At 36.9% G+C, this 27,272-nt stretch overlaps 1 protein-coding gene across 1 annotated transcript in view; it reads right to left on the reverse strand.

The window, feature by feature from the left end:
- Positions 1 to 27,272, reverse strand: part of DMD (dystrophin) — a 1,204,567-nt gene that overhangs the window by 968,860 nt on the left and 208,435 nt on the right. Inside the window, 3 exon segments of the mRNA XM_009334780.1 lie at positions 2,873 to 2,965; positions 5,937 to 6,014; positions 7,014 to 7,106. Coding sequence (XP_009333055.1) covers positions 2,873 to 2,965; positions 5,937 to 6,014; positions 7,014 to 7,106 — 264 coding nt within the window.

The following is a 27,272-nucleotide window of genomic DNA, read 5'->3' on the forward strand; positions in this document are numbered from 1 at the left end:
GTGCAGGAGCAGGCTGTCCCTGTACGCCGCAAGAAGAACGGGCGGGGAAGACGACCAGCCTGGCTGAACAGGGAGCTCTTGCTGGGACTCAGGAAAAAAAGGAGAGTTTACCACTTGTGGAAGAAGGGGCAAGTGACTCAAGAAGAGTACAGGGATCTCGTTAGGTCATGCAGAGAGGAAATGAGAAAGGCAAAAGCCCAGCTAGAACACAATCTGGCCGCTGTCGTTAAAGACCACAAAAAATGTTTTTACAAATACATTAATGACAAGAAGAGAGCCAGGGAGAATCTCCATCCTTTATTGGATGCGGGGGGGAATGTTGTCACTGAGGATGAGGAAAAGGCTGAGGTACTTAATGCCTTCTTTGCCTCAGTCTTTAACAGGCAGACCAGTTATCCAGTTATGCACCTTTCTTCTACCACCTCTCTCTTTTTTAATTTTTTTTTTATATTTTACACAAAGAGATTGACATTTTTGTAAGAGACGGTCTTGTTGTCATATATAAGTACAGTTCTGTCTTAATGTGGTTCCTGGCTGCAGGATGTGAAACTGGATAAAGCTTCTTGCCTGTTCATCTGCAACAAAATAACTGTCCACACAACTCGTATTTTCTTTTTTACATGCAGGCAGATAAACTTCCTCCAGGTGACTGCAAGTTCTTGGAATCAGAAAGTGAAAGGATTTGCAAAAGCAGGACTGCACCATCAAATACAGACTGCAGCAATTAGCATGCACTACATCAACTAGCCTGTGTATTATTTATTTTTGAGGCCTTCCACAGACTACAAATAAATATAGTAGTCTTGATAAGTTATCATAGCTAATGAGATGTTTTACCCAACTGTAGACAACTGGCAGATAAGTTTGGTGGCCCTGAGTTCATAATTTAGTCTTCAACAACAGCTTGTTGTGCTCCCAGCTGCTTAGTGCCAAGAACAATCTGTGATAGGCAAAATGGTTCCAACAGGAAGAAGCACCCTTTCTTAAGAAACTTACAGCCTTGTTTCAGCAAAGTGCTGTCAATATGTAAGATAGTACCGATCTATAAACAGGGCAGTACAGCATCTAGAACGTATTCTAGATCATGCAAATCACTTCAAAACTTGAAAGAAAATCTGAAAAAGTACAAAGATTTTCTCCACAGAGCTGTAAATGAGCAAATTCACTTTGAACTGTTCCAGTCCTTTGAGGGAAATAGGCAGCAAACCAACATCTCCTGAGTTTTGTTTAAAAAGAGAAAAGGTCAAGTAGAAATCTGGCTTTATATTATTTTTTAATTATTTATCATTATGCAACAGCAACAGGGTTATTATATAATAATGGCTTCTTCTTGCCAACCAGGCTTTAGCTATTCTTTAGAAAAGAAACTGAAATTGAATTCTAGCCAAATTAGAAATTTATTTACAGAATTTTGCATAAAAAGAGAAGTCCAGAACACGCAGGTCACTTCCTTTCAGTAATCGATGAATAGAACAGACTGAAACACAGAACTCAAAGTGTAGACTAAACATGGACTGAATCATTATGACTACGCCAAGAAAGTGTCACACCCTTAACCACTGCTTTCTAAATATGATCCCTGGACTTTTCATACATGGGTAGTTCAGCTGAAGTCACGAGTACCATCACAGCCGCTGTCACAGTTATCACTGGGCTCAAGATGAAGCTTGAAATGAATCACCTATGTACTGCAAGCAAGCAGTACCCTAAGAGCACATGCTTGATGTCAAAAACCTCACCAGACTATACCAGGAAACATGTGTCTTCTGTGTGTGTGCAAGTACACGTTAAGAGGAATGGTGGGAAAAGCTGAAAGAAAAATTATTAAGTACACAGCTAATACTAAAGCACATCTTTAACCCTTTGTTTCAGGATAAAATATGAACAAATCAAAATATGAATTGGAACATGAATAGTCATCTCAGTCCATAATTCATATAAATTAAAATGCAGTGATTCAAGGATTATTGGTAAAAGTTGCACAGCTAGGTTTCATATTTCATATGCTCTTAATAAGTAATTTAGAACAATGTTATGCAATTAAACTAGGAATATTGGAACGGGAGTCAAAGGAAGAAGTGATTTAACTATTTGCAGTGTTTCTCTGTTGCTTTCGCTACAACATGTCCTGTAAAATTAGAAAAAAAAGTTCCCTACTTCAGTGAATGATGCACATTTGATTTTTGATAGGAGTGTTTAGTTTTTAATATGAAGTCTTTTAGGCTTTGTCTCCCACCATCTTTGCTTGTAATGCTACAAAAAACATGTAGATTATTGCTTGGGGAACAGAGCCAATACAAATGGACAGACTCTTAGCCCAGATTCATACAAACACACAGACTCAGAGCATCTAGATGCTAGTTCTTTTTGAATTTTTATTTTACTGCTGTCTCAGAATTTGTTTACTTAAGTGTCCTCATCTACCATGTTGGTTTTTACGAGATCTATATCACAATCCCCCCTTTCTCTCTAAAGAGAAAGGAAGCTAAATGAGCCACATCTGCTTCAATAAATTGTCAGAGTAGCAGCTTTTTAGTAAAAAAGATACTAAAAAGTGACTATGAAAGCTATATATCCATGTTGGCTTTGTCTATCCATTTTTCTTACAATAACTGTATTATATATTCTCTTGAAACATCTGACTGTGAAATTAGAGTCAAAAGAGCTGCTGCTAATGCTCTAAAACCTATTTTATCTTCTTAAGATTCTTAATATCCTAAATAATATGTAAACAGACTGTCATAAAACTTGCTGATTTAGGACATTGTTTGCAATTACTGTGATTACTTTGTAGGTTGTGGCTGGATAATAATGGAAAAAAGATCAGTGGAATAAAGGTACTTCATGGAAAGTAAGCAGTAGTGCCACTCACCTGCCAGTGGAGGATTATATTCCAGATCAAACCAAGGGTCAGCTTATGATTTCCATCCACAATGTCTGAGCTCCCAATATTTACCAAATCAACCTATTAATGAAATAAAGAAATATTTGTATAAGATACAAGCAAGCATAAGAGGTTGGTGGTTTTTTTCATACATTTGGTGTTAAACTTTCTTTGTGGTGAGGGAGAGGGAGGGATGGGCTAGGGTAAATCTCTCATTTGGTTTTTGTTGCTTAGTAAACATCCAACTCATGTTTTATAAATGGCACAATTAATGTACTGGCAAAAAGCAAACAGTGATCTAGAGTTCCAATTATTCCAGTTATAGCATGTTGTGAAAACATACAATTAAAAGTAATAGTTAATAATAACTCAAAAATCTTTTATATTAAGCCTCTACAATTACAAATCACAAAACTGATGGGTCCTGTATTATGCTCCATACTACCTTACATAATATACTTTGCTGAAAGCTACACACACATCTAGACACTGTAAGAACCTACAAAGCCAAGATATTGTTCTACATATTTAGATTAAAATAGAACTTATTTTGCCTTAATTATATTCTACAATGTATAAGGCAAAGCAGGATGTGTTCTGGAATACAGAGAAACCAATGACTGTGATCTAAGCAAGTCTTCTCCACATTAGTTTGTCCAGTAATATTGTTTTCCATAATTATATTATGCATTTGCAACTTCATAATGCATGAGCATTTACCACCCTGGAATATTCTTTGCTCCACATGTGAAATGATCCTATACCCTCCCCCACTTTTTATGCTACCCAAATAAGAAAGCCAAATTCAGGGAAGTGAGTGCAAGACAATACAAGCTAAGACCTGCACTTTTGGATGGAAACTATGACTCTAAAATTTGCATCCTCACTGTTTCATAGATGCAGTTTTTCATGGTCAGAACTGACACTTATATGGCAAAGCACCCCATTCCTTCACAAATTACAGTCTGCATATCTCTACTGAACTTCTGAACCTATTTGAAGTTACAACTGTAGAACAACTAAAGGTTTTGCACACTCAAAACAAGCCTCTGTTTTTTTATTTCAATACATCTATGTATAGGTCATTTTTACTAATCACATAAGAAGTAGATATTTTGTCAAGAACTCTAAAATTCTCTAAGAACTCTTTTCTTTAGGAATTCATAATTTTGTACTAAAAGCATATGAGACTGGCAATTCATTCTAACCAACAGTGTCTTGGAACATTTCCCAGGTGGAACTTAGACTTTAGTTTCTAAATTTCAAATGGGGTCCACGTAGCAAGTGACCCACTACAAAGCTTATGAGGGTATTGCCTATGTGTTCTACAGGCCAAATCCTCCATCTGTTTTTGGAAATGGAATCCTGAATACACAGAGCCTACATCTGTTTTACCCAGTTTGCCTCAGTGTTGCCTGAGGCTATATTGGGGCAACCCCCCACCCCAACACTATCACCTTTCCATAGGGAAAAAAAAAATCTGTAAAATGGATTGACTGGAAGCAGCAGCATTTTTCAGTCTGTTAGCATCCACATGACTGCAGAACCTCAGAGCGAGGATGGCACGTGCCAGCAGAAAAATCTAGATTAGTCACGTGCTTTAAATAGCTTTAGAACCATTGACTTCGCATTTCTGAAGTCCCATAGAATCACTCTTGAGATGATTTTGAAGGTTGAGGAAACTATTTCAGAGGCAGATCTTTTGGCTTTATACTAATTTGATATAGTATATATATACATACACTATACTAATTTTTATACTGTGTATAGCTTATAAGGTTTTCATTGCATGAATATGATGGCCATTGGATGACCACTTCACTTTCTAAAGGAATGTTTTTTCTTCTATATTCTTCAATTGGAATATTCTTTGTTTTCTTTCTATATTTGAAAGGGACTACTGTTGTGTTCTGGAAACTGAACGAAAAGCACATTAATGGATTTAGCTGAAACGTAGTGAATAAATATTTTTAAAAGCATTTACTAAGAAAATTTGTAACCACATTCCAGGTATGCAATCAAAACCTTCTTGTATACTGTGAAATAATATATTGCTGATTTTTTTCTACAATGTCAAATATTGCAGATTTTGAAGAATTAGAAGCTTTTTCTTCTATTTATTTACATGAAATTCCATTTTAAAAAAAGAAAAATCAAGCTGGAGGTCTTTATGCCAGTCTTATAAGGTCACTTTCATTTATGCACAAATCTTCAGATGGATAAGCATTACCTTAGATTTATAAAATCAATAACTTTATTCAGCAGCTGAACTCAAGCATGTTTAGTGACCTGCTGCAGCTATCAAGAAATCCAATATAATATGCAGCACAGAATACATTATCACTGTTCCATCACATCTTTACTGTTAAGTTTAAGCGAATGTTATAGTTTATTTGAATTTATTCTTGAGGAGGAAATATGATATAATTGGTTGGCCACTGAAAATGTCTGCTAAAGTTATGGGTCCATTAGAATGCTTGCATAAGAAAGATATTATGAGTATATTTACTCAAAAATGATGCACAGGATACTGGCTTGAAAAGTCAATCTTGACAAAGTAGAATGGAAAGTGGTTTTGGTATGATTCATTTCCTTAATGCTGCGAACCATAAGGAACAGACACCAATGAAAATTTACCAAAAAGATTTCTTGTAGGAAAAGCCTCAGTTTTTCAGACTTCATAATCGTCAGAGCTTGTGAGTAGGTATTTTGATAGGTAGCACCTTCTAACCAGCTATGGATGGCTTCTTTGTAACTAACCTTTTAAAATGTATTTTAAACACCGTGCATTACCATAAAATTGTTCATGTTGATCTGTCTCCAGGTAGCATCTGTTACAGATATATTATTCAAACATTTGCTGGCAGAGGATTTTAAACTCTTTGAAATACATTCCATCATGGTGCTGAACGGCATAGTATCCAAGTCACATCAATAAAACTGCCTTGATTCCAGTAATTGTATACTATAGGCCAGAGTTTGATCCAACACTTACGAAGCATTAAGTATGCTATCTATAGGATGTTCTGACCCTGTCTGGCTGATTACTTACGTTATTTCTCTGCAAAACCTGCAGTGCTTTGTTGACATTGTTCAGAGCATGAACTCTTGTGGAGCCCTTTTCTTTTGCCTACAAAGAAAATAAAACAAACTTGACTGTTCAAAATCAGAAACTAGAATAACTATATGTAACTCAGATCTTATATTATACCTGTAGTTTTCTATTTCATAAGTTTATGACAACAACAGTGAGAATATTACCATACATTGTGCATATGCAGCTTCCCGATATGAAATAAAGGCAACTGTGAAACAAACTGGATCCACAGTTGGAGGGTAATTTGGTACCTTGAAATTTTTCAGTGAATGAATCATTGAAATGTATAGAAAATCAGATAATTCCAGATTGTTTTTACTATAATTAGTCATCTTCTCCATGGCACAATTTAGGAACATTACTATGACAACCAAACAGATAAGCATCAGTTTGTCTAATATTTATTTACAAATATATTCTCTCTGGATTTTGATTCTCAAATTCCCAGCCTGCTTCACTACTCTTTTATGAGAAAGTTTCAGAGAAAGATCCCAAGCTGACAAAGTCCAAGGAGGAATACAAGAGAGGATATTCAAAAATAGGTGTGATGTGTCACTTTAGAATTTTGAGGTTAATAAGAGCAAGCTGTTCTCTCTTTTCAGACGTGTACAACACACAGACTGAATGTATGAAATTTATTAGCAAAACATTCTAATTCTACACATTAAATTCTATTCCTTGTATTTGGCACAAACATCTAGTGATAAATAATTTCTGAATTCCAGCTAAAATCTAAATATCTAAATTAACCCTGCCTCAGTCTTGTTTCGCTTTGCCACATTTCCTTAATAAGTGCATAGAACAAACTAGAACATTTCCATTTCAAATATATGCCTAGCAAAGGGTTACTGTCTAATATAGCTCTCAGTCACAATGTTTCCTCAATTTCAAGTGAAAGTCAAAAATATTCAGACCCCTAAAAAATAGTTTCCACAGGCCTTCATTGATGGCGGAAATTAGTGAGCACCACCTACTACAATTATCACAACATCAAGACTTCAATATACAGTAAATGTGTTAATATACACATACAAGTTTTTGGCCTGTAAGGCATTCCAGGAGCTCCAGAAGTCTTCGTCCATCTCGAAAATCATTAAAAAGGTCTTCAATGTAACGTCTTCCAAACTGAAATGAAACAATGGCTTTAGTTAGTTCAAACACCAAAAAAAGGAAGAATCAAATTGCTAAAATAAGACCAGAAAGCTGTAAAAGCCACTGTCTTGAAAAGTGGTGTATTCCACCTGTGTAAATAAACTGCTAATTAAATAATAAATATGAAAGGTATGATGCAAAGTAACGGAGGAAAATATCTTACAACTAAACTAATAGGATTCTTCCACATACATATGTTTTTAACAGGGTTCTATTGCATAAGAGAGATTGGTGCCTATCTTATTTCAAGTACTTTTCTTATAGTAAGGAATGTACATCCTTTATTCCCTTTTAAAATTATATGGTTGATATCATTTGTGAGAAACTGCTGCAGATCCAATAATTTATAATTTGTGCACGTACCATTAATTCAAACAATTAAGCCAGAACTAAATACTAGTGAAGCTAGAACACAAACTGGACTTGGCAATTAAGGTGTAATTCAGGAGAAAAATAGGAAAAATAATATGCCAAATGAAAAAAAAAAAAACCACAACAAAAAACCAAACACCCAGAAAGAGATACCAAGTTTAAGTGCCTAGCAGGCACTCTTTCACGTGGCAGAAACAAACTTGGAATTACACAGACAGTGATAAGTCTCAGGCTTATTCTAGTGAAGATCTAAGAAACATATCTATGTCAACAGGACATACTTGTAATTGTACTGAATTGGGGTCTCATTACCATAAGTGGCTAAAACAATTCACATTTTGTACATAGCATCAGCAAAAGATGAAAGGAAATACTTGGGATTTTCCCCCATGTGACAATGGCAAAAGATTATTTATTCTTTCTAAAATTCAAGCCAAGTTTCTGATCTGGTGCTTTGACTAATGCATTAAATTTTAAAAATATAGGAATATAATTTTGTATAGTTTAGTCACTGTGCAACTTTTATGTGCACCTATAAATTCTGACATTTTTCTATGTATGAGAGCTATTGAGAACCACAATAAAAAACAGTGATTATTTTCTGCAGTGTCAAGTAGATTCACATGTCCACGTTATTTCTAATCTGTGAAGTTTCACAGATGCTTTGATTGATTTGAGAGGAAGCATCTGTATTTTAATTTGCTAGAATTGACACCATGCTGACCTACATTGCACATCTTCCACTTTTACCACAGAGCAATGTAGAATTGGGAATCCATATTACACAGGAAACATTTGCTTTCCTGTCAGCAGTGTTGTTCTGGTACTCACTGCAACACTCATTAGAGCTAGCTGAGAATTTTATGAAAAATGTATTTTGGCAGATAGTATCAATTCCTTTGGAAGGTTTCTTAAACAGAGGACAGAATTAAAGACAGTTTCCAGTGCTAGATGCATTTTTTCCTCGATCAAGAAATAGTTATGTGTACAGCACAATCTTTAGTGCTATTGGCTAAACTGGCATTTATCTTTCCCTCCTTCTTTCTCTTCTGAGACAAGAGCTCCTTTCAATCCCCTCATTTTTTGGTAAGGTCTTGTTTCTGTTTCATGGAACAAACAAATCCAAAACATCACAAATTTTCTTTTCTCGCCAGTTTTCACACCCTGCACAACCCATTCCAACTAAGCTAATTTCTAGTTAACACACATGCTGCCACTTGACTACTTAAAATATCTGAAAACCAGTACTGAATAGATTAACGTATGATTTACTCACCCTGCTCGACCTTCTGAATTATCTGTTTAACTAATAATACTCAGCAACTCTATTTCCTGCCTTGCATTTAATATGAGAAATAGTTTTGATAAAATGTTTTAAATTATGGTATGAACAGTCATGTGCCATTATGCAAGTCAAGTCATGCACGGTATTCCTGAAGTTGTCTATTACTTACTCTATACAGCACAAATTTAAAATTAAAACGTATGTCTAAATCAGAGAGTCTTTATTTTGTTCCCTGATCTTGCACAACAAAATCATTTTTGCAGAGGGGAAGCACAAGACCTATGCACTTCTAAGGGAACATTTTAACATTCTTTAGGAAGTTGAAGTGATCAACAGGCCCTTCTGTAACACTATGAAAGAGTTGTGCCCATAATGTTACCGAATCACTCTGGGAATATGAGCACACTGACATTTTGATAATAGAATATAATTATATTGCTTTGTACCATAAGAGAAAAAAAGAACTAGCCTTCATAACTGCCTGTGTGTCTGTCTGTCTTCCTTTTTGCAGCATTTAAGCTATTCATAAAGTTTAGGTTGAACTCTATCTAGGACAGCCAAAAAATTCTGCTTGACAAAATAACATGGGATTTTTTTTTGTAAAAGCTTTCAGAAAGAAAATAAAGACACAGCATGGTAGTATCCCCAGCAGGACATATTACTTACAAATGTATTACAAATAAACCTTAAAACAAAAGTTACCATTGATTTTTTAGGGTCTTGGAAGTATACGTTCCATTAATCAGCAACTAAAAATACCTTAAGACACCTTATACTATTGCCACATATATCATCCTTAACCTGAAGAAGGTCGCCATTTTTCTGGCAACAGGGTAATTAAGTCTTCTTTCTCAAATAGATTGAACGTCTTCACTGGATCAACATTGCAATAAGTCTTCAGAAACAAAGGGCTCAAAGATGCATCAAATAAATTCATTGTGTCATTGAAAAATGTCTGTTAAGTTGTATGAAGCTTTGAAAACAATGAAAAAACAAGCATGGCTAGTCAATGGCTTGCCAAACCAAATGTCTAGTCCTTTATTATGAATTCTTTTTGAAAATAACCTTGTTTAAAACTTTTTTTAGGTTGTGACCTATAGGCACTGGCCTTTACCTACAGAGGAATGAAAATGTTCAGAAGAATCTCCTGTACCATTTGTATGCATGTTGATTTGTTACTCCCCCTATATTACAAACTTATCCAAATATTATCATAATATCTAAAGTATATTAGTTGTTTTCCAAACTCAGACAGCAACTGAACCAATCTTATGCCAAAGAACGTTACCTAAAAAGACAAAAGCAGACGGAAAGAAAGAAAAGAGAAAATCAGGAAATAGACTGAAAATAAGTGTTGATAGATAAATGTAGTTGTAAATTTTTTGGGATGAATATATTCAGAAATCTTAAAACATCAAGCTCCATCCTATTCATCTCACTACTGTCTACTTTCATTGTCAGTCCTGTGTTCTTCTTTCCAAAGACTCTATATTAGACCTCATTCTCTCTATGTAAATTTAGCAAATAAATTTTATCAAACAAGTAAATTATTTAATCAGTTCATTCATCAGATACATTGTGGAAGAAGGTAATATTGTGGGAAGTATTATATGTAAAGCCGGTATTCCATTAAAAGCTCACTGTTCAGAGCTACGTGCAAGCCAGTAATTGTGAAACCGATACAGAGAACACCACCAAATAATTGATAAATATCTTGTCCAGTGAAGGTACAAAGACATCCGTTCATGAACATTGCCTCTCCTATTCTCCAGTGCTCAAAAATTATGAGTCAAAGCTCCAAAAATTCTAAAACATTATGTTTTAGAATAAATTAGCATAGACAATCCTATACTAAGGGAAAATAGAGCGACAGGAGAGGAAATAGGAAGGGGAAGGAGTTGGGAAGGGAGGGTAAAGGAAAGGAGGGGAAGAGGATTAAGAGCAAGTCATAACTTAAATTTCCTCCCACAAGCAAAAGGGTAGAAATGTACTTCTATTTCCTAAGATTCATAAACACTCAAAATTTCAAGCAATGAGTCCATAATAACAACTCCAGCAAAATACATGATAAGAGAAGACTATAACACAGCTATTATTTGAGGCCCTTTAACGTGCTTTTTTTTTTTTTCTGTTTTACAAAAATGCCATATGATAGATACTTTTCCCCATTTTTTCAGAAAAATTACAAAGGGTAAAAACTTGGCTGAGGACAAGACCTCAGACTTTTCATTTTCCTTTGCAGACAAGTATGCATTTAGGTTACACTGTTCATTTGAGGGCAGACAAGACTATAAGAAGATTATTACAGTAAGACAAGTTGGATGCTATTTCTTATGCATTTTACAGTATTATTGGCTTATTATTATCAGTTTATCCGGGAAATCTAGCAACCAAAACTATCAACAGATGGAGAGAGACAGAGAATAAATTAAAAGAGAAAAGGCATTGTAAAGATGGAGAATTCAAGGTTAGGCATGACACTAGACAGAAGATTTAAGGTTATATTAGCCGTAAATAGGAAAAAAACAGCTTACAATAAAACTAGTGGACACAAAAGTCCTTTAGACTCCCGGGACAGGTAAGTAACTGAGACTTTAGCTTGGGACAAGATCTGTGCCTCCAGGAGGGGCAGGAAACCCAGACCGCAGAGCCTGGAAGGGAGCTGTAGTGCGATCCAGCTGTGCCCGCAGCGTGCAGGCTGTGGAACAAAGAGCCAGAGGTGCCCTGCAGTTTGGCCGGGACCTCAGGCTGTTGATTGATTACTACAAAAATGAAAAGACAAGATACAATCAAGAAAGACAGATGGACATAAGCCATAAGTCTTCACATAACTTTTTCAAGTAATTGTCTCAAGTTCAGTTTGTAGATCTGTAAATTTTGCTGAATAGACATCAGTAAGAAAGAAATAAAAACTTGGTTGGCTTACAGATGTTACCTTTAGTAAGGCTTTAAAGAATCAGCCAATGTTTTGCAGTCAAAACGTTTGATGCCTTACTCTGTGACACAATAAAGAAAAACCATTGAGCTAATCTCAACAGATCTTTTAAGTCAATTTTAATAAAAGAGGGATTATAAATACTTGCTCTTGCTCTGCTAAATATATTAAAGGTTGAATTTCTCTCCCCAGCATCCTCATTTACAGTTTGTTCAGTTCTGCTGGGAAGTTCCATGAAAGTGACTGACATTTTCTTTCATTGATGCTGGATTACTATTACAGCAGCAAAAGATATTGTCCCAGTCATGAGGGAAGAAAGATGCACCAGGCGTAGTTTAATTAGGCCATAGCTTTACTGACTCATGGGAAGCACTGAGCAATAACTTGAGCCACACAAGCCATCCTTTCTCCCTTCATCCTTTTCTCCTGTTAGAACACAAAGGCATCCATTCTGCTGCAGGTGAAACTCTACGCCAGCCAGCTGGAAGTCAAACACTGCACAAGCGGTTTGCCTCTCTACTGTCAGAGCTCCAAACTGTTTCCCAGCCTTTGTGGTAGACACCTTTTTTTGCAGTCTAACTTCAGCTTTCAAGGAATTACACAGAGGAGTAACTGATGAACGCTGTATTTTAAAAATTACTACTACTGACCAACTGAGAGGAAGGTGTAAAACCCTTCTCTAAAGATGCCACACTCTTCTCACAGGCAATGAACCAAATATTACCGTGCATTTCAACAAGGTAGCTGTCAAAATATCTACAGCAGGCCCAGAACACCCAACTCTACCCTTAAAGAAGGATCTAGGGGTAGGTATTACCAATTATCTGAAGGCAGTTCGTGTTTGTGGGATAGGACACATTCTCCCAGAGTAGGAGCCAGTTTCATATCCAGACCCTGGATGTTCAGGTAATGACACCAGACCCTCCTGTCACTTCCGTTCAATTCTTATAAAAGGATATTTTCCCCTCAGCACAAGGAGTCACTCTACTTTTCTAGTGTCATTATGGAGAAGGATACTCACACACCCCTAAATTTCTGAACAATACCTTGTTATTTCCATTTTAAAATAAATCAGAAAATCTCACTGCAGGGGCCGTACATATGCAGAACAGAAATACAGATGTATTGACAGACACAATTATGTTAGTATAGCTATACTATAGTATAGTATGTTAGTATTATGTTAGTATAGCTATACTGGTTTTCTTAGCTCTCAGAAATTTGTCTCTAAACTAAATGTAAATCAAAGAATAAGCAAATAAATTTGTCATAGTAACTCATAACTCATCTTTGGTTTAGCCTCATCTACTGCTTAACCAAGAAGGACAGAGAGGTGCAGGAAACTCTGATGTCAAAGAAGTAGGAGAGCTAATCAACGAGTGAAGAGCAGTCTCACCACAGTCTCCAATTATTGTATGGGCTCTACAGATAATCTATATTATCTGTATATAATAGATAATCTATATATCTGTATATCTATATTTTGCATATTAGACCCAATATGCAAAAATATTTTCTTTGTAGACTCTTCTAATTTACCTTTCCTTTGTTGAATTCTACTGTAAGATTAATTATGTGATAATTAAAATATTGGAGGTCGCATCATGCATAACAGAACTTCCTAAAGTTATGTTGAAATGCTCCCCATCCTTGGGATCACTGAAATTCATGAAGTTGAATTGTTTTCTCTGCTCTGAAAGCAAAGGGAATCTATTATTTATTAATTAGACACATGGCATTTCAAAAGCCACAGCAAAATAGTTATTATCTATCCTATTTTCATATAAAATTTCCTTATGAGGTTTATTCAATACAACTTGAATTCACTTTAATTAGACATTCTATCTTATCTATTAATGCCATTTGAAAATGAGAGTTTGAAAGGAATCACATCACTAACCAGATTATTTTTCCAGATTAAAAGTATTATATTTTTCATAAGAATGAAACTAGATTAAAAGCAGATATTAATTGTAATAGCATGATAGTACTAAAATCTGAAGATCTGTTTGGAACAACAAAATAAAACCTACTGGTACAGTCCCCAATTAGAGCAGGAAACATATAATTATATCAACAGTAGTTTTTTAATAGCACTACAATATATAAAATTTCAAAAAGGTATATAACCCGTAATGTCAATTGTTAAAATGAAAAGATATAATTTCTGTAATTTTAATATTATTTTTCAAAAGGTTAACTATTCCCATAGAAGAAAATATCTTACAAACAATTGCTATTGCTCACTGTGTGCAGACCATAAACATGCAAATCAAAGCATGAACAATTTTTTAGGCAAAATTTGATGGGCCAGTTCTAAGCTGATAGAGATAGTATATCCACCTCTGGACACCCACACCTGAATGTGGCAGGTTTTAATGTAATCAGATATCTGTTAACAAAGAAATAAACAAAACCTTATTATTTCATATATGATGCATCTATTTCATATATAAGTATATACATTCCCTTTAAAATCTGAAACAAGTCAGGTTATTGCCTCTATGACAGGATCGATGGAAAAGTATTTTTTTAATGAAAGGTTACCTCAATTGCAATTCCAGCACAGCTTTATCTGAGATACAAATCAGGTGAAAAAATGACCAAAGCGGCTCACAGATGATGGGAACAAAGATTTGAGGATTATTCCACCATTCATGTGAAGCATGAAAGCTACACTGACCACTCAGATAATTCACACTCCTGTTACTTAGGATTTTAAAGTGTTCTGTGATAGATTTTCAGTTCTACTACCAACCTGAACAGGAATTCAACTTAGTAACATAACAATTCAACAGCTCAACTTGTGCATTAAAAAACACTTCTCTCTTAAGTTTCTCATTTTCCCATCAGAAAAAAAAAAAAAAAAGTGGTGAGGGAACTGTCAAAGCTTAGACGAAAACTAACCGGTTTCAAAAAATATTAAGCTGATGCTCACTAAATACATCTATGCTAACTTGCCCAGTAATTATCACACAAGGTTTCTGTTTGGTAAGCAGTGGATGTACAATGTTGGCATCTACTGCTCTTCTTTTATGCATATAATTATGCTTCCCACCTCTGCAAAGAAACATATAAGGAAGAAAAATGCCATACGCTAACAACTAATTGAATTTATAGTGTTATCTCAGATGTAGCTTTCAAGAAAAAGTGGAATGTTAATTATATTTACATGTTCCAGAATACTTGTATTTTTTTTTAATTTATAGTGTGTATGTATTTTTGGGTTTATAGTGGGTAGAGTTTTAAAACAGCATTTTTAAACAGTAGGAGCTGCAAAGATGAAAATGCAGGGTTTTGAAAGGAAGAGCCAGCCCACTTTCCAATGGGGAAGCACAAACTGTATCTAGCAGATGCCAAATGCAACAATTTTGGCTAAAATTCTCATTTAAGGGAGCATCAGTTCCACAGTAGATTGTTTCCATGAACATTTGTTATTAGAGTAATTTATTTTTCCATATGTGATTATTAGAAAACAGAAAAAAGGGAATGTCTTCAGTCTTGATTAAAATCACAAGCATTAATGCAAAACCTTGGACAGCAGAGAAAGATTCTGAAATTTTTGTCTTTTGGCTTACTGATGCTCTGAATCTTAGAGAACAGTTTAATATTTACACAATTAGGTCCAGAATACTGCATGTACTGCATTTCCTCACATATGAAGATGTCCTTTCTGAGCAAGTTCGGACTCTCCCTTTATTGAGGGACAAGCTTTAGCAACATCTTCATCAGTTTAGAGCTTAAATCCTGGCTGCAAAGAAAATCTGAGGTGTATAAATGATAAGCCAAATTTCAAACATTTTACTTTGGAAGCCCTTCAGGCACACAGTCTCATCTTTGAGAATAACTAAAACAGACAGACCTGTCTTTACTTGTAACAGACAAATAGTCAAGCTTCTAAATAGGTGCAACTGTAATTAAACAAGACAAAAATACACTAATTTTCATCAATAAGAAAACAAAAAGTACAAACTCCCTAATTATGAAGTGTTGCTATTACTTGTTTTATGAATCCCATATAAACAAGAGACTTAATCTAGATCAGTTCTTCGCTGACCAAGATGTGAAAGAAGCAAATGTGACACATAATTTGGACAAAAGCTTTAGAACGAAACTCAGTTTGACTCTACACAATGACTCACATACGTGGCAGTTCCATTTCTGTGTTTGCAAAGTGGTGGCACTGCACACTGCAACTGATTTTGCCTACCCTTAGGAAGTCAGCTTCCCCGAAGCACTGAAGAATGGGCTAGTTTGTGATAAGCCACTGAGTAGGGGGGATCTTCTCAGTCCACAGTGAAGTTAGGTCTCCCTTTAGGGCCACAAACCATCAGTGAAATGCCCAGCTGAATTACCTGAGAACCGGCTTTGTCAGCATTGACCACATGGGGAATTCTGACCATTAAAGCTAATGTTCCTACTTCTGCAGCCTAAACTTTCAGTTCTTACTGCTTCAGACACCTTTCTGATGTAAGGAAAATGTCTACAGTTATCAGGATCAACACAACAATTTGACATGTCTCAGAGAAAGTACCCTAACTTGGACAACTGCCAGCAGGTCGAGGGAGGTGATTCTGCCCCTCTGCTCCGCTCTGGTGAGCCCCCACCTGGAGTAGTGCGTCCAGCTCTGGAGCCCTCAGCACAAGAAAGACATGGAGCTGGTGGAGCGGGTCCAGAAGAGGGCCACAAAAATGATCAGGGGGATGAACGCCTCTCCTATGAAGAAAGGCTGAGAGAGTTGGGGCTGTTCAGCCTGGAGAAGAGAAGGCTTCGGGGAGACCTTATTGCAGCCTATCAGTACTTAAAGGGGGCTTATAAAAAAGATGGCGGCAAACTCTTTAGCAGGGCCTGTTGCAACAGGACAAGGGGGAATGGCTTTAAACTAAAGGGGGGTAGCTTTAGACTAGATATAAGGAAGAAATTGTTTATGCTGAGGGTGGTGAAACACTGGCACAGGTTGCCCAGAGAGGTGGTGGATGCCCCATCCCTGGAAACATTCAAGGTCAGGCTGGATGGGGCTCTGAGCAACCTGATCTAGTTGAAGATGTCCCTGCCTACGGCAGGGGAGTTGGACTAGATGACCTTTAGAGGTCCCTTCCAACCCAAACTATTCTATGATTCTATGGTTCTATGACAGTATTTGAAAGGGAACAGCAGAACATATAAGACACGGTGAAACAGCAGGAAATTAAGACATTCAAAGACAACTTCTATTTCTTTTGACAAATTCAAATTTACGTGTATGGCAGCCTGCTAGCCTGTCAACAACAGGCTCCACAGGACAAGCTGTGAGTGTGGCACCACTGTTACTTGAGGCTGCAGTACCCCTGCTCTCTGTGACTGCCATTCCCTTACTGCAGGACAGACCAGTCTACTTCTCCTTATTTCACAACCATTCTACTTTTTACACTACATCACCCTACAGTGATGAGGTCAATTTTCAGATTTTATGAATGGCCAGAAGCATGTTATAGTTGGGTTTCACATTACCCGATGATATATGCCCATGACTCTAGCACTCTTTAAAATCTCCATTTTTATTCCCCCGTATTGGTATCAATACTGTGATCCGGTATACTCAAGAGGTGGGGAAGAAGAAAAAAAAAAAAAAGAAATAAGAAGTTTTATGTGTTTCTTCTGTTTATATATAGATTTTTTTTTCCTCTTCGAGTGCTCCTACTGTAAATAATGTAATTTATGCAGGTAAACTTATTATATAGTTTTCTTACATTGAAAATAATGTAAATTTTCCATTTTTCTTTCTCACTGTCCACAACTCATCAAACCACACATAATTCTTCATATGACAAATGAAACGGCAACTGCTCACAATATTAGGAGACATTTTGACTAGATACTGAATTGATAATTTTATCAATATTACAGTTCTGCACATTATTGTATGCAAAAACGTTTAACTTATCCGTTATGTTTAACATAATAAGTTGCTGTGTTTTGGCTACCAGCAGGTAGCATGCGTATGTACCTCAAATCACCACAATAATGATGGTAACTTAGTGAAAATGACTGGCATATGCTGCTTTTGTAATGTCTGGCAATAAATGACCCAGATTCCAAAGGAATTTATGTTATTAGCTTGCATTTGTGAATCTGGATCCCTGTTTATAATTAATAAAAATAACAATATGAGCTGAATCTCTCTTTAAAACCAATAATTAAAAATTTACTGTAGTACAGTGAGTAAGAAAGAAATAATAAGAGACTGGTTTACATTTTAGTTGCATTTTTGTGTTAAGTAATACCCTATGAATGGCTTCAGAACTCTGTGCATCTTTTTGTTGGATTATACCCCATATTGTGCCCATCATTTAACTACTTTAAACAAATATATATTTTGTGCTGATAATGTAGGGTTTAATTCTAATCTCAATTGTTTGCTTGGCACTCTCATAAAAATCATACAGTGAAGATAGTAGCACCCAGTCTGAAACTATACAAAGGAAACAGATTACCAACAACCAGTCTATAAATACGTAACAGCAGCCTGAAGGCAGCGGAATAAACCAGCATCCAACAGGTACCACCCATCTGAACAAGCTAGAACAGATTGGTTCTCACATATGAAAAGAGGAAATAATCCTTTGGACCACGGAAAACCATATATAAACACCAGAGATATGTAATGGAGCTTGGGGAAGACGGTTTTGGCTTCCTGACTCGAAGTGCTGTTGAGCCCAGCCAGCTCAGAGACTAAAATCTGCTGCCACCAGGCCTAACAATGTGGCATGAAACTCATAGTATCTGTCGTGGGGGCTCACGAAATCAAATTAGGCAGGTGATAAATTAAAAAATAAACTTTATTTTAACCAAAATTGTTTAAGAGAAAACTAACTATAAATGAGGAGTCAACATGCCGACAACATCAGTAAACCACAGGTTCAGGATGGTGTTCAAGGAATTAATACTGCACAGGCGGCTTTAGAAATGAGGATCCAAAATGTGCACAATCACTCACCTATAAGATGGGGGCTCTCAACCTCGAGGAGTTTCCTTGGGTGGCATCCCGACACAAGGGCAGAGTCCCCAACTGCAGACCCGCTGCTCTGAGGAGGACCAACTTAACTTGCCCTCTGGTGGGGCTCCATTTATACCCTAGTCGAATCTGACCTGTGGTCAGTTCTGACTGGCTGAGGGCCTTGACTTCCTTACCCCTCGCCTGAGGCGTATACGTGACCATATGCCCCAAGATGTCTATGTGACGGTCAGCGCTTGCCACCTTAAAGGTGTGAAAGTAAGGGCACAAAAAGTGAGGACGCAGCAGTCTTAACGCCCTCAGACTTTGTCAGGGCAGGTGCACCTGCCACAGTATCATATACCTATGGTATAAGGCTTGACCAACACAGCTGATCAGTGCTTCATTCTTAACCTATTGATTGCCTACTAGTTGAGAACAAATAAATGCTTTCTGAAATTTTGAAAATTGCCTGGTGTCTTGGTCCCCCAGAACACTCCTCTTACAGGGGTCCACAAATCCAACAACAATTGCAACGCATTAGTGTCATGGATTTCCCAATGAACAGGAATAACCAGTAACAGCTGCAGAAAGTCCAGAAGGCAAAGAAGTAAAAGAAGACAGTCTGTTGGAGTTCCACGTATGCACTGCAGATCTTACCATCTTCCAAAATTAGCCTCAATTTCTGAAACTGAGAATAGAGTATTCCTAAAGACATCCCTGAATGCATAAATCAAGGGAGTGTAAGAGAAAAGACATGGGACAATTCTATTTTTCCTTTCAACAGTTTAGTCCAACAATCTACTGAAAGAAAAGGAGTCTGTGCTTTGACATGAAGGAGTCTGAGGAAAAAAAAAAAGTAGTTGCATCTTTTTTAGAAGAATTATGGGCAACATCACCTACTGCAGATGGCACTACCCTGCCACTTGCAGTCTGGCTGCAACCAGTGTCCCCAGTGTTGATAACAACATTTTGAGTCATGGAAGTCCCCAAAACTTAATTGCCCTGGGTACACAAAGAGGCACCGCTGTAGCATGGGCACCCTCTTTGGCTTGCCTGGGTGAGGTTTCCAATGTCTGGACCTGAACAGCCTGCAAGACCACACAGAATTTCTGCTAGGATTAATGCAAAAGGGGACATTATGTCTGACTCAGCACACCCTTTGCAGAATTACTGGGCCTTCGGGAAGTAGCTATGCAAATGTCAGCACAATACATGGACTGTGTATGGACATGATGTATGTAATATTGAGAGAAAGCAGGTTACACAATGCATGGGTTTATACAGTTCATGAAGTTTAACCTGAACTGCTGCTATGCATGTTAATCAGACATTCAGTCTCCAATCCACATTAGCACTAATTAGAAAGTGTTATTTACTGTAGAGTGTAAGCTTGCTTGGGCAACTGCCTGATATTAATTATTCTTTGAATGCTGGAATTTAAACCAAAAAATGTAAAAAATGTATGAGTAGAATCATAGAATCATTAAGGTTGTAAAAGACCTCTAAGATCATCGAGTCCAACCATCGACCCAACACCACCATGCCCACTAAACCATCTCCCTAGGCACCTCATCTACACATCTTTTAAATACTTCCAGGGATGGTGACTCAACCACTTCCCTGGGCAGCCTCTTCCAATGTTTAACTACTCTTTCAGTAAAGAAATTTTTCCTGACGTCCAATCTAAACCTCCCCTGGTGCAACTTGAGGCCATTTCCTCTCGTCCTATTGCTTGTTACTTGGGAGAAGAGACTGACCTCGCTACAACCTCCTTTCAGGTAGTTGTAGAGAGTGATGAGGTCTCCCCTGAGCCTCCTTTTCTCCAGGCTAAACAACCCCAGCTCCCTCAGCCGCTCCTCAGAAGACTTGTGCTCCAGAGCCTTCACCAGCTTCGTTGCCCTTCTCTGGACATGCTCCAACACCTCAACGTCCTTCTTGTAGTGAGGGGCCCAAAACTGAACACAGTATTCGAGGTGCGGCCTCACCAGTGCCGAGTACAGGGGCACGATCACTTCCCTAATGTAATGCTGATTTTGTTTAGTGTCACACAGTGTTAAATCAATGAGGACTATAATGAGCCTTTATTCAGAGATACTTACAAAATAAACAACTGTTTTGCTGGAGTTCATTACTGCTTCCCAAATTTGCTGTTACCCTCAATCATAGGAAACTTTTTATACAAGTCATGGGAAATTTAGCTATTTTACTCCTACTAAATGATTTAAGCCCCAAAGAACAACAGATTTTGTGATCTGGGGACAAATGTCACCTTCAGATTTTCACTTTTCCTGTAACGGAAACAAATTTTGTGCAGATTCTGAATTATTTACAGCAGTTTTAACAATTTTGTTGAGCATTGTTGTGCTTCCAATTTAAAGCTCTTCTGTATGGGGACAGACGTTTTAATAGGGCCTGTAGCAATGGGGGATAATGGTTTTAAACTAAATGAGGGTAGATTCAGACTAGATGTAAGGAAGAAATTTTTTACCCTGAGGGTGGTGAAGCACTGGCACAGGTTGCCCAGAGAGGTGGTGGATGCCCCATCCCTGGAAACATTCAAGGTCAGGTTGGACGGGGCTGTGAGCAACCTGATCTAGTTGAAGATGTCCCTGCCCACAGCAGGGGGTTTGGACTAGGTGAGCTTTAGAGGTCCCTTCCAACCCAAACCGTTCTGTGATTCTCTGATTCTATACCACTGGAACAACCCGATCACAAGTCTCATCCTAGACAGAATTCTGCTATGAGAGGCCAAGATGAAACCTTCAGCAGGCTACACGGTCTGAAAATAGTTCAAAATCCCACAAATATGCTTTTGTTATCCTACCAAGTTGACAAATGGGTGAAATGGGGACAAAGCTCACTGAGTCTCAAACATTCTCACTTCACTGAAATTTCATGTGCTGTAGGTCTAAATAAATTTTGTGGAAGCCTGAACAGAAATATTTAAAATAGACTTCATACTCAGTATTTTTCAGTTCTACTCAAAACAATATAAATTTGTGTAACAACAAATCAGAATTAATTTCTAGAATGCATAAAAATTATCTTAAATGCAATAATTAAAAGAGAAAAATGAGATGATATAAAGAATTTTTCAGCAGAAACATGACTGTTTCCTGTTTTAAAATCATGTTTATGTGCTTTTAATTAGCTCAAATGAATGTACAATAAATTGAAAAGATCTCAGTAATTAAGTATGCATTTCAAAATTTAAGAGCTGTTTTGACTAATAGCTTGCTATTCATTCAAACAGCTGCTCTCTATCCTGTTTCTTCGTTCACTGACATTTTAGAAAAAATGTGCCTTGAGAGCTCCAGTAGAAAGTAACTTATTTTGAGTTGACTGCAAATCATTTAAAACATGTACATTTAAATGCATGGGAACCAAACCTTTTGTAATAATCTACCTTATGTTAATTAAGTCCTCCTTAAAAGGACTATAACATTTATGATCAAAGCTCAGAATTTTCAAGAAGGAATGGTCCATATGTGCTGCCTTGGCCAAAAAATAATGGTGGATATACTTCTACCTGGATGGCTATGAGAGTATATAGTGCTCCAAACTCTTAGATTAATTTTCTCTACATAGCTAAGTATAATCTCAAGACCTCTTTAATGTCCATGTGGTTTCATATGCACGTAGAATGCATGCTAAGATTCATTTCACTGAAAGTGGAAAGTGGGTAACTTAGCACCGTAAAAGAACAAAATTACTGTTCTGTAACACAGCATGTAAACCTTGTGCCATAGGTTAAGATAGTAGCTGTGTTTAAACTAGAGTCTTGGGGAGTAAGGGACATGTCAGGAATGTGAAGGTCAGATGCAGCTCATGCAAAAGTGACCATAAGTTCCTGAGAAAAGTGAACAGGACAAATAAAACAACTACAATGCTGGTCTTGAGGAACGCAAATTTAGTCTTGTTCAGGGATTCCTGGAGATACTCGAGTCTCGAGTGGACAAGGCACTAAGTACCCTGATCTAATTTGACCCTGTACTGAGCTCCGGAGGTCCCTTCTAACTGCAACTATTCCATGATTCTATGATCTTGCTCCTTTTTTGACAGAATTATTTTAAGTCAGTGCTGCATGCTGCCTATAAAATAAATCAGCTTGCTAACTCCCACTTGGTGGGAACACATTTCTTGGAGCAAGACAGTTAATGCATTATGCAGCAAAGAATTTTTTAAATAAAAATTATATTAAAGTTCCAGTTTCACCTGAATAATTGTTACAAGCCCAGATCTTAGGGCTGGAATATTTCAGATTTATGATGATAGGAGTAAGCCAAAGGTCTTCCTACATGCTAAATGTCAGTCTACAAATAACCTTCATAATTTTACATGGATAAATAATTGATATGGCCATACTCAAGTAAGTTAGCAGGAGAAAACAATTATTCTAGGGCTGTTCTCAAATAGGCAATTAATAAAGTAGGGCTAAGAGGGGAGAATAAACATGCCTGACTACTCCTAAGACAATTCTAAACGTCAAGAGATGTATGAGAGACCCTCTGGTTTCACATTCTATGTAGGAACTATTCCCACAAACTCAAAATACAAATCCTATTTAGTACCAGAACTAGTTTTAAAATATTTTTTATATTATTCCTCTTATATGTGTGACATTAGTCTGCCTCCAAGCTACAAACCAGTGAATTAAATTCATGAATAATTAAAACAGATTTCTATTTTGTCATAAATCAAATCACTCTTTTGTGGGTAGACCACACTTTGCACCAAATTACCTCTAATAACAGCAGAATCCCCCACACAAAGAAAGGCAACTGGCAGGGACAGATGCACATATCACTCTGCCAGATTATGGACTTCAAAGTGAGATACAAAGACTGAACCAGCAGAACAAGGAGCTGGTCAGTCATGCTCCTGCAAGAGAAAATGCAAGTAGTTCAGGGCTGCAGTATTTTTAAAACATCTGTGCAGTCATAAGTGATGTCATGAGTGAACAGTGTTTAATTGCACATTGCATCATCCACTAAAAGAAGCTGGGGAGGCCTGGAATGAAGCTAGCACATGGCAGCTACAGCACAAGCAGAAGGACACGTTTCTTCATCCAGTAGTTAGCAAAGCTGTGGAACCCTTTGCCAACAGAAGGCTGCAGATGCTAAAGCTGACCTGAATTTAAGGAGTTACTAAGCAAGTTCACAGAAGGGAAATTCATTAAAGGTTATTAAGCCCCAAAAGCCATTGGTGGATCGGAAAGTCCTTGAGTTGCAACTGTTGGAGACTATAAGGTTATGAGAAAAAACAAAACATGGTATGTTTGCTCTGCTGATATGTTTTTCCTTAATCTTCTGCTTTTGGACACTGCTGGAGACAGGATACTCAGCTCAACGACCTTTGTTTTTACCATAGGGCTTTTCTGCATTTGTACAGGACTTTTCTATATTTGTAAACTAAACCTGCAGCCCCCCTTTAGCTATGGGGCCTGACTTGGTTTTGGCATGATATACCTTACTTTCATGTCCTTCAAATTGCCCTCTAGGACTTCACATTTAGGGACTACATGCAGTTTTTTCAATACGTGTATTCCAGGGCCCCAGCAAAATCCATCTTGAATACTGCATTGGCTTTGACAAACACCTACCCTGTCAGAACTTCTAACATTATCACATTTTTTTCTGATTTATCAACAGCTTGTCCAAGCAAAAGAAGTTGAAAAAAAATTTCTTATTTTGAGGTTTTTAAACATCAATAGTTTTCAAATAGGCAACCAACTGAAAATAAAGATTCACTGCTAAATCTCCAATAACGTATCACACTACCTCATTTTAACATTCTACAGTTATTTTGCCTAATGGAGCCAAAATTTCTAAACGTATGTGATTTAAGAGCACAGTCCTTCTTTAAAAAAATAAAAATCATAAGCTTAGCTTACTAAATGTGAAACTGTGTAACAAGAAAATGACATCTTGGAATCTCAGTATTCCCAAATCTGTAATGCTAAACTCTCAGAAATTATAAATATGAACATTCACATAATCATTTTAAAATGTTTTTCTGTCCAGTAAACTACTGTGCCAACCTCCTTCTTGATGGCAGGATCTTAAAACTTGAGGTATTAAATAGCTGAAAATTATAAAAAGAGAAAACCTTAGGTTGCTTATGCAATCTCTCCCATCCTGAAATTGCCTCAAATATGGTATCTGAATATCTGTTCTATTCAGTAATCATTCAGAGAGAAGAAGGCTATGAAAGAGGTTTGTTTCATTCACCATATGAGTTCTAACAAATTAGTATTATCTATTGTGAGGCTTTGAAGAATATAACTATAAATTCCAACTGTTTGTGCCAACGCTTCTTGAAGACAAACTTCCTCATAGCTACTAATTGGCAATATCAAAGTGCTTCTGAAGAAAGCAAACTCACCACTTTTACACAAAAGCACTCTCATCCTCAAGAAACCACCTACATATCACAGTGCTCATCAATCAGTGGAAAAGAAATATATAGCCTGCCAGCATTTTAATTTCTTGAAAAAGAGCCCACGAAAATTCAACAGCCAAACAAAAAAGTGGAAGAAAAAAAGGAATCAAAGACAGTTTTAATTGTTTGGAAAATACTACAATTGAGGAAGATCTCCTCGGAGCAGTGTGATACCTTTCTCACAGATCAATTCACTAGCTCTGTAAGGAGAGTTTACTCACAGGTATGGTGCTACAACTTCATATTATAGGTGTTTAATCACCCTTTATTAGTATTAGCTTTTGCTAGTATTCCTCTGGCATCTAAAGACTTCAGTCAAACACTACAACCATATTTTACTATCCTCAGAACATGTGCACAAGAAGTAATGATCATTGTCCTGAAGAGCCCAAAATCTAATTTCAAATAACATGCGAGTTTCCCACTGGCTTGCTTGCTTCGATGAAAGTGTGCTCCTGAAGGCCAAGTTTTGGCTTTATGTTCTTGTCAGCACTGAGAAATCTGTTTGCAACTAAGAGGCATACTGTGATGATGATGATTGCAAGACAGATGCATCAAGGATCCTATCTCAATAACTGCATGAAATCAGGATGTTTTCTCTTGGATAGGAACTCACTCCAGTTTTAAGTCCCAAGCTTGTATAAAAAATCTGTATATGAGTCACTTTTTAAGTCAATCTGTAGCAATATCTTTACAGTATTTCATTCAGATCTGAAGACAACAATACGGTCTCACCCATGTTCCTCCCATATTTTCTACAGAAACTCACATAACGTGTAAAAGTTTCAACCCTGCAAAACATGTTACACTTGTTTAACCACACAATTTCCTATAGAGGAAAAGCTGTACTTGCCTTTAGAATCAGACACTCTAACGAATGTTATTTTCCTGCTTGGTAGGCAAAATAATGTCAAGTTTTTATACTAGTTTTAGTAGTAAGTGCTTATCATAAGCTTCCATTTTGTCTCTACATTACTTCTGTCTAAAGTCCTCTCTGATATATTCCGCATCCCACAGCTACTTCATCATGCCCTAACAATGTAATAGAAATTTGAGTTCACTATACAGACATATTAGATGTGGTTCACTTTCCTCCTTTTTTTGTTTCAGCATTTTGTTTTATGAGTCTTTTGCTTGGGTTTTTTGACTGAAAAGTGGGTCCATACTATTTTTATGGGATACCAATGATTAACAGAGATACAAACTACAGCCTGAAATGTTATTTTTGTTCTGAACTTTTTTTTTTCCCAAATGTTTGGTAACTTCCTAGTAATGCTACGGAGAGAGGACAATATTGTCCCATTCATCAGTTTACTGAGAATAGATTCAAAAAGCAATGATAGATTAAATAAAAATTCAAAATGCCCAAGAATTCCGCAGATGTTTCTTTACCTTAAATTCACATTTTTATGGTTAGACATTAAAATGCAGATAATACCTGTTTATGTCTTATACTACAGCATTAAGACCCACCAGAGTGTATTTTGGCAGAACGCAAGTCTACACCTCAGATGCACTGAAAGCCTTCTTGGGTCATCAACATCTGCAGTGTGCATTAAAGGACTACTAAAACACATCCCAGACAGTCCTAATAGCATTAAAATATATCTACTTACAGGGAAAGTAGGTGAAACACACACAGAACTACACTCCTATAACTACAGCCAATTCTCATATCACTTGAAACTAGCATACTATCTTTTCAGGCCAAGTTCCATTTTATAAAGGGAAAGTGAAACCTACCCTTCTCCCTACGCAGTGTTCTTCTGAAGATAACACCCAATTCACTCTCACAATTTTTGCTTCAAGATCATGATGGCCATATAACCTTAATCTGTAAATTATATACCAAAGTCTTTATATGGCTGGGCATCTTAATATTATTTCTATGTACCTAATAGAGCTGAGAGTCTAAAAGCTACGTATGTGGTTCCCCGGCAGAGGACTATGAGGATAAAATGCGAATGCAGCTGAGTTGTAGAGTCCCCACCTGCTGGGGATTTAAATGATTCAAAAGCCCCACACTAATGTCCTCTTCCACCAGATACCTGCCATAGCCTGGTCCCTGGAGCCAGACTTGAGAGGCCTAAGCACTTCGGCAGCTCAAACTCATAATCTGGCAGCCCTGTT

This window comes from Pygoscelis adeliae, unplaced genomic scaffold, assembly GCF_000699105.1.
Source record: "Pygoscelis adeliae isolate BGI_AS28 unplaced genomic scaffold, ASM69910v1 Scaffold91, whole genome shotgun sequence".
Lineage (NCBI taxonomy): Eukaryota > Metazoa > Chordata > Aves > Sphenisciformes > Spheniscidae > Pygoscelis > Pygoscelis adeliae.